This window comes from Lipotes vexillifer, unplaced genomic scaffold, assembly GCF_000442215.2.
Source record: "Lipotes vexillifer unplaced genomic scaffold, Lipotes_vexillifer_v1.1 scaffold67, whole genome shotgun sequence".
Taxonomy (NCBI): domain Eukaryota; kingdom Metazoa; phylum Chordata; class Mammalia; order Artiodactyla; family Lipotidae; genus Lipotes; species Lipotes vexillifer.
The window spans coordinates 120,225-129,453 of NW_006797638.1; the positions used below are offsets into that span (position 1 = coordinate 120,225).

Here is a 9,229-nt window from a genome sequence, read left to right on the forward strand (position 1 = left end):
ACCACAGCACATTTGTTTAGACCAGTTAGTAGTTCTGCCTGTTATATTTGAATTTTTCTCAGAGATAAGATATATTGATTCCTCTGCATATATTTATATAAATATAAATATATATTCCAGGTATATATATTTATAGGTATAAAGTTATATACATATAACTGGCATATATATTTACACATGTATATTCCTCTGCATATATAAATATGTATTCAAGATGCATATGTTTATATATAATGTTATATATAACTTGTATATATAAATATATTCCTCTGCATTTATATATATATATATATATATATATATATATATGTATGTATGTATAAAACTTGCTTCCAACATCATGTAATTTTTCACCCCAGTTACCTTTGCTTGGCTCACAGCTCTCCATGGAGCCCTAAGGGTCCTCTTTGTGGTCCAGAGGTTGGAGGGGCTCCCTCTCTGCTCTAGTGCACTGAGACTAGCCTCGGCCTGACCTCAGCACAGTTCTCACACTTGAGCAGAAACTCTCAGGTGTGGCAAGAATTCAGTCCCTCCTGGGGTGGGAGGACCTGAGCTTCATGTGGGCAGCTCCTGCCTGGACTGATATGGGAGTGCTGTGGGTAATGCCCAGTTCCTGTAGCTGTGTGCACCCCCAGCACGGTGAGATGATGCCAGAGAGAGAGTAAAAGACTGCACTGTGGCTGATGGTAGTGCCTCTCAGGCTGCCTACATCCCACACAGGGACATCCAGGGAGGAAGATCAGATATGGCTGCCTTCATATCTTCCATGCTGCGAGGGATGGGCTGGAGGCGACAATGTCCCAGGCTCTATGTGTGTGTGTGTTGAGAAGATACCTGGCAGGGGGTGTGGATAGCGAGTGGTTAAGAAAATAGGTTTTGGAATAACGTAGACACAGATTTCTGTGTTAGAATCTTGGTCTGTCCTTGCACTGTGTGACCTTGGGCAAGTATTTGACTTCTCTGTGAAGCCCAGTGACTTCATCTTTAAAATAGTGACACTCTTTACCTCTTAGGGTTATTGTGAGGATTAAATGAGATGATTAACACAGAGTAAGAGCTGGAAACGTTAACGCTGAATGCGGTCAGTGGGGCTAGAGAACTGTGCAGGGTGGGAGGGGGTCTGCCAGGTAATAAGTAACTTGCTAACAACCCAGAGTGCCCCATGTATCTTTTTTTCATAAGCTATGCAGACTATTTTGAACTTTCTCACCTGGAAGCTAGTTTGCCCTTGAAGCTGGATATGATACTGCAAAATAAAACCCAAGAGATCTCCAACCTAACATGACCTATCCCATAAAAAGCTCAACTAACAGTGTTTTGTCTTCCTTTCCTGTGTACTCTAATGTGAAATATCTGTCTTCATGTAGCAACAAAAGCAATGCATCACATTATAATAAAATGGCTGCCACGGTACTGAGAAAAAAACCTTGAAAATGAATACTTCCCAGACCCTGAATGCCCTATTCTACTTACAAGTAGAGATCATTAATAATTTATTATTTTGCCTGTTTGACTCACTGATAGTTTTATATATCCAAATTTTGCGTACTATTCTTTGGCTGTCAGCCAGACCCCCATCTTCCCAAAATGTACTCCTGAGAGAATTCCTGAGAGGTATATTGGCTGTAGCCCAGCCTGGACAGCTCTTCAGTACAAAACAATTTCATTTTCTTGGCCCAGATAGCATTACAGTTCGTGTTTATATGTCCCTCCTTTTTATTCCAGCCCTCTTTGCCTCTGTGTTGTTTCTGCCTCACCACAGGAGTGTTCCTGCCTTAGGAACTTAGCTTTCCCCTGTATGTCCCCATGGCCCATTTTCTCATCTCCTGGTTTTTGCTCAAATGCTAACTTCTCAATAAACTCTACCCTGGCCAGACCACCTAACAATGTGTATCTCTTCCTCTTACTAGAACAAAAGCTCCATGAGGACAGGGTCTTTGTTTTGTTCACTGAAAACCCTCCAAGTGCCTAGCATAGTGCCTGGCATGTAGTAGATTGTCAATAAATATTTGTTAAGTGAATAAATGGTTATAACCAGTTTTTGAAGACCAAAGAATCTAAGGGAGGGAAGAGACCTTAGAAATTATTTGATTCGGTGGTGAGAAACTTATTTTTTTTCAGGAGAGTCAACTGAAGGAAAATAAAAAGTAATTTATGGGCAGTATTTGTTTTCTACACCATATGAAATCCTGTGGGGGAATAACATATGTTCTTAAATCTTAACCACTTACTTTATTACATAAAAGAGTGTTTATGAGTTTAAACTGTGGGCGGAGTTGAGAAATAGAAAGTAGTGGTGGCCCTGATCTGCATTCTGGAAATGAATTCTGAATCTTACCTTGAACAGAGACAGCCCTTGGGACTCAGGCACCTAAAACCCCACCCCATTTTATAGAGGAGGCAGAGATTGCCTGGAGAAGCAAAGACATTTTAGTTTTCTCAAGGTCACATAGCTGATTACAGGCAGATTCAAGAGTGGACCTAGGTGCCTAGCCTCCATGCAATGCTCCTTCTACCAGCAGGAGAAAAAGAAGAAAAAGAAAAAGCCTCTGGCGCTTTTCTGCTTAATTAAGCTTAAGTGAGCATTGACTACACCGTCATGAACTCAGCAGATATCTGTTCATTGTGAATCTATAAACACATGTGGAAATCAGAATTATTTACTGCCTTTAATATAATGTCACCATAATTGTCCTAGAAATGACTGCAAGCATTCTGCCTGCCCCTGCTGCATGGATTATTAATATGACCTAACATTTAGCAAGTGTGGGTGATGCTCCAGCTGCCTGAGGCTGAGAAGGGCCCTGTACATGCTCAGTCTGCCTTTCTTTTTAATGTGCTCATCTCTAGCCAAACCTTGTTCATGGACTAGGCATCATCTCTTTTGTTGCTGAATTTTTACTCTTTTCAGTTGTTTTTATTATTTGCTTTTAGTATTGCCTATAAATATGCCCACATAGATTTATAAGGCAGAACCTCTGAGAGTATGTAACATATATTCAGGCTGTTTAATGAATCGATAATGACTTTTACTTGTGTGAGTACTCTGCTTGCATATCAATACATCTGTTGCCATTCAATGACTGTGAGGAGGAAGTTATTTTTAAAATTATTGTTTTTTATGTTTATTTTGTTGGATTCGATATGTCAATTAAAAATATCTGCACTGATGATTGAAATGCCCAAATGCCATTTTGCTTTTCCAGTTAATCAGCTACCCAGGAGTCTGCTGCTCTAAGCAGAGCCCTAAAGATTCAATTGCTCCACCATTATTCTCCATTAAATCTGTCAACTACAGTTCCTTAGGAATTGATATTCAATGCATCATGATAGGCTACTGTAGGGGTATCAAAAAGCATTAAGGCCAGAGAGTCCCTGCCTTTAGGGTGTTTGCAGCCTGCTCTGGGAGATTAGAGGAGTGAGACCAAAGGAAAACCAGCCATCTTAGGCAGTACATAGAAAGTTCTTAGATATATGACTTGGACAAAAAGAGAAGGGATGTGGGAGGGATCTCGGCGGAAATGAATGTTGGGGTCATCATGCTTTTGCTCTGAATTATAGAATACTTCTTTCCCTTTGTCTTAATTTTAGTTTCTCTGGAATCCAAGAAATGGCAAAAATTTCCTTGGATTTCATTTTAAGTTTTTTGCCATCTTCCAGGAATTTTCTCTCATTTCCTATGATGTAAGTCACCATCCTGAGCTAAAGAAATCCACTTGGGTTCATACTGGAATTTGACAGATCAGAAGAAGCATTTCTATTTTGTTTGTCATGCGGAGAGTCAGGTGGGAATAGGTCTTTGTGTTCTCCTTGGATGGCAAGGTTAGCCAATACATCTTTACAATAATTATTTTTGTGCATACCACATTCATTGTCCTTAACTAAGAAAAAATGCCATCGATCCAAATGTCTCATTTCTAAACATTAAAAAAACCTTTCCCCTTGTTTGGCTCCATTCTCTAAATTACAGCCTCATTGCCACATAAGCAAATACAAATCATGGGTAGCATGAAAAGAGGGGCTGAAATACTGTGGTTGGACTTTTTGGAATGCCTTAAATTCAGCTGGCTAAGGAACAGGGAAATTCTTAATTGTGAACATACTGTAATATTAGTGATTTTAAAAATTTTATCATCTTCATTGTTAAAAGTAATTAAAAAAAATGAAAATCCAGTATTTAGATTTTTCTTTTCATGTTGAATCATTTTCTTTGTTTGGTCATTTTTTTCCCCTGTGGTCATGATGTATATTTTAGAATCAGAATTGTTTTAAAGATACAGTGAGTGGGTCTTAGAGAGTTTCTAGTTCAGCCTCTTCATCTGGCAAATGAGAGAACAAGCCCAGAGACATATGGGACTGCGTGAAGTCATGCAGAACATTACTGGAAAGCCTGAGACTAAATCCCAAGTTTAATGCACACATCAGACCAAATCCCCCTCTGACATACTCAAATAGAAACTCAAACTAGTATGCCTTGCCCTGTATCCTTCCTTTACAAATTGGAATTCTAGAATCTTTTGGACAATGTGCATGTTATCAATTGTATGCTATATTTCCAAGTCCCCGGAGCTCTCCCCCTTTTGTAGACCTTCCCTGGATGAGCTCCAGGTGTGACACTGTAAATAGCAGAAACAAAAACGTTCTGATGATTAGTTTAATATATTTCAAAATTTCCTGAGTTTTTATCATGAAATGTTAACATATTTATTCGGTTTATTTCGAAAGTCACAGTTAACTATATCTGATCTTGTCGTATGTCATTCATTGCCTATGTTGTGTTATTCATAAATCTATAGGAACCTATGGAGGTTACTTAAAGAGGAAACAGTGAAATTGGCTTGTTCTGTTAACCAGAGAGGAATAAGAGAGAGAGGTTCGTCCTCTTGAGATGTTTTAATGCAGTCCTTCTGAAAGCAGAGAACTAGTTTAGATGAACTCAAAGATCTCATTCAGGCACTTTAATTTCTAACGTAATCATCAAGTATAGTAAATAGTTAAAACTGTTGCAGTTCACAGACTTACTTGTCAACATATTCAACTAGATCTGTAGAATTCTTGGTTGACATTTTGGCTGGAGATAATCTTACCTAAAACAAAGGTCATGGGTTTAAAATATATCATTAGCTACTTTACAGGGAAAGCTTATCCATCTTATAATGTTTTAACTGAAAACAAAGTATGTGCTATAGATCATAGATCACCAGCCCAGTTAATCTTGCACATGCCCGCATTTGTACTGCTCAAGGCTAAAATCAAAATCAAGTTCTGGAAAGATTCTAGAGTGTTGCATTTCATAGATTTGGTATCATACTTATGAAAATTTTTCAGGAAAAGTCAAAGCCATAGATTATTCTTGGATAATTTTTTAATGACATAGCAAATGATTATTGGCAGAGTTACTAAAGATGTCCTCATAGAGTGAATTATTCCTGACATGGTGAATTCTGAGGGGAATCAGCTAATTTTTGAAAACAAAGCCAAAACCTAGAAAAGTAGTCTATTCAAATAATTTTGTTTCCTAAGAAATCTGGATGCCAGATTCTTATAGTCAATGAGAAATAAAAGTACAGAGCACAGTTACATACGTAACTTCTAGTGTTAAACATAGCTGGCCATATTGGGCTTCCCTGGTGGTGCAGTGGTTGAGAGTCCGCCTGCCGATGCAGGGGACATGGGTTCGTGTCCTGGTCCGGGAAGATCCCACATGCCGCGGAGCGGCTGGGCCCGTGAGCCATGGCCGCTGAGCCTGCGCGTCTGGAGCCTGTGTTCCGCAACGGGAGAGGCCACAACAGTGAGAGGCCCGCGTCCCCCAAAAAAAAAAAAAAAAAGAAAAAAAAACATAGCTGGCCATATGAACACAGCTAATTCAATAAAATGGTACTAGAAAGTTCTACTTGCATGAAAATTCATAATTTTGTAGCATTTCTAGGAGGAAAGAGGTTACCAAATGTACTCACTATTTTGCTTATGCTGAAAATGTTTTAACCTCTAATGTTCTCGTATTTAAGTTGAAAAAACAAGACAGATTTACCTTCATTTTAATAGCCTCTCACTGAATTGGATTCAATAGGGAGAGTATGAGTTGTATTCCACCTCAGTTAAAAACTTAAGCAAAATATGTTTCTAGGATATTTTTTCTTGGTTTACGTTATTATATACTAGAATGATGAGCAGAATATGTTAAGACCCACTACAGAAATCATTCCTTTTGCAAATGCCTTAGGAACAACCACATTTTGCTTCTTAATTTAGGGCCAAAGAAACTTATTTGGAACCCCTCTCCTCCAATAAAAGTTAAAGAAAAAGGGTAAGGTAAGTTTCTTATCAGAGAAGCTAATATAGGACACCTGACAATAATCAGGCTCTCCTGACCAGCCCACTCCATGGTGGGAATCAGAAGAACCTTGAGGTTGCTCAGATGGAGCCAGTGAGCCGCTGTGACTGTGCTTTAGATCCTCTCTCCCCAGTGCTGAGTGGGGTTTGCAATGGGTCTGATGCTCCGAAGCCAGGTCTTCCCTTAGAGAGTGGATTTACTAAATACACTGGGCACCCAGGTGTCCACGTTATGGAAACCATCCTAACTCCCTAGAGAATGGGATTGGTCCTCCTCCCTGGTTTCTGTTTTCACTCTGGGTTCCAGCTGGAACAGTACTGTGCCCTGGGCTCCTCACCTACTTAACGGCAGCTCTTTCCTTCTCATCTCTCCGCTGCTACAGCCTGGCCTGTGGGAGATTGTGGGCTGGTCCCTGGCCTTGTACGTTTGGAACCTAGTAGTCCTTTGTGAGTACTTGTGGAATGAAAGGGTGTGATGAATACTGTGTCCAAGGGCACTACGTTACTGGCTTATTGTCTTCCTTTCTCCTTCTGAGGCGAAGCAATTGGATATGCCTGTTTTATTTATTTATTTATCTGTTTTATTTTTATTTTGTTCATTTTTAAGTCTTATTTGGAAGACTATAAGTAGCATCCTCTTAAAAGCACACCTACAACTCACATATGTGTAAAGTAACAAATGCGGAACCTGACAATGCAGGGAAATTTGGAAAAATATAGAAAAAGTAAAAGGTACAGAAAAAAAAATTCTCTTTTAATTCTAAAGCAAAAGCTGTTAACATTGTGCATATTCATTTACTCTTCGTGCAATTTTTTGATGTATCTAAGAATAAATTTTTATATTTTTGCTGACTGAATGTGTCAGCTCTTCCATCCCTATTCCTACAGACTAAGCATAATTATATCAAATTTGTTTCACAAACAACTTTATGATTATTATGGAACATTTTACATGTATTAGTTTTCATATGTTTCATAATAATGCTTTATGGCTTAACGCACTATAAAATACTTTCACATATATGATGTGATTTCATTCTTGAAACAGCCCTTTAAGGTGGGAATCATTACCTTTAACTTATGGATAACAATAGTTACCTTAAGTAACTGAACCCTTTATTACAGGAAGAACTTAAGATAATTATTTTTATAGGTGAGGAATCTGAGGATCAGAGAAGGAACTTACTCAAGATCATATAGATTATGACAATAATCAGACTATGCCCTTCCTACCTGCTAAGTCCTTTATCTTAGTGGCTCATTCAAACTCCACATCTTTATCTGATAGGCCTAATTAGCCCATTTCACCGCAGAGGAAACAAGAGAGTTTAAGTAATTGTCCAAGTCCCACAGCCAATATGTGGTACAGCAAATAGATACCAAAAATCAGTCTTTGACATTGTGCTAGCTTTCCAGTCCTCTTCCCACCACAAGAGGCTGCATCTGCTGGTCAGGTGTTTGAGAATTACAATGCAAAGTCTAAAAACCTTGCTTATTTGAATATTCTTTTTCATTAATGGGGAAGATATGACAAGTCCATACCAATAAAAATTCTATTTAGCTATTCTCTGTTTTATGTTAGAGATAATGTCTCCACTTGGAGTTTATCATCTTTCCTTTTAAATCTTCACAAAAATAATTGTCAAATTTTTGTTAATTTTTATCTCCACATATTAAAAGTCAGTGCAGTGAACGTATCGACAAATTTTTCTTTGCAGCTTGTGCTGTCATCAGTCACTTTTGCAAAGCAGGACAAACAGGAGATGTGGGAGAGTGAAAAGAAAAGGAACTCTTCCAGGACTCCTTAGATCTCTCTAAGCAACATTAAGCTTTAAAGAAGCTGAGCAAAATATTCTATTTTGAATATGAATATCTAAAAGTACTTGCTTTCTTTTCTTGGTCACTGGCTGGGCCAAGAAGGGGGCCATCAGGTTCATCTGACTCTTCGGCAGTCGTGGCAGTCGGGGAGGAACTTTTGTGTACATCCGTATCTAGGCAACCAGAATGCTGAATCAGATTAGGAACTATGGCAAGTGAATTTTTGCAGTGGTGGCAATTTTCTACTTTTTTTTAATTGAGAGAAGTTTCCATACATACAGTGAAATTTAAAGGGAGGCTTCCAATTTCTTCTAAACGTCTTCCCTTCCCTTCTCCCCACCCCAGTTCTCTCCCAGGTCCCCATCACACCTACAGAAAGAGCTTATCACCTCAGGTACTGCCACGAGACAGTCAGGAAACTGTTAAGATGCACTCATTTAGATCAAGCTGTTCTAAAGTAATAGGAAATGATTCCTCACCCTATTGTGCCGAAGCCATCTGAGGATCTTCTTTGGGATTTGCTACCTTGTTTGTATGTAAGAAGAAATACAAGTAAGATAGCAAAGTACGAGAAATTTAGAGTCCTTGAGTAATCCATGAGATAAATACCTGAACTCATGATGCCTGATTTCCTGACTTTATTTTTATTTATTTATTTATTTATTTATTTTGCGGTACGCGGGCCTCTCACTGTTGTGGCCTCTCCCGTTGCGGAGCACAGCCTCCGGACGCGCAGGCTCAGCGGCCATGGCTCACGGGCCCAGCCGCTCCGTGGCACGTGGGATCCTCCCGGACCGGGGCATGAACCGGCGTCCCCTGCATCGGCAGGCGGACTCTCAACCACTGCAACACCAGGGAAGCCCCTGACTTTATTTTTTGTTGATTGGATTTTTTTTTTGAAAGGGCAGAGATATTTTTAATTTTCTCTCTCAGAAAGCCAAAGTACTAAGGAAACTTGATCGCATCCAGACTAAAGTATTCATGTTTCTGGGGCATCTTCCTGGGGTGGCTCAGCAACATTGTGACTGCAGGAAGGATCTGTGATGTCAGCGGGGTTGGTTCTCTTTAAGTCGTTGAG

At 39.3% G+C, this 9,229-nt stretch overlaps 1 protein-coding gene across 1 annotated transcript in view; it reads right to left on the minus strand.

Annotated features, from left to right (window-relative positions):
• Nucleotides 1-8,791, minus strand: part of FAM81B (family with sequence similarity 81 member B) — a 50,502-nt gene extending 41,711 nt beyond the window's left edge. The window contains exons 1-3 of the mRNA XM_007469752.1: nt 8,761-8,791; nt 8,221-8,324; nt 5,023-5,087 (exon numbers count right to left, since the gene is read on the minus strand). Of these exons, the coding sequence (XP_007469814.1) occupies nt 5,023-5,087; nt 8,221-8,324; nt 8,761-8,770 (179 nt within the window). The 5' untranslated portion in view covers nt 8,771-8,791. The remainder of the gene's footprint in view (nt 1-5,022; nt 5,088-8,220; nt 8,325-8,760) is intronic.
• Nucleotides 8,792-9,229: the final 438 nt, after the last annotated feature.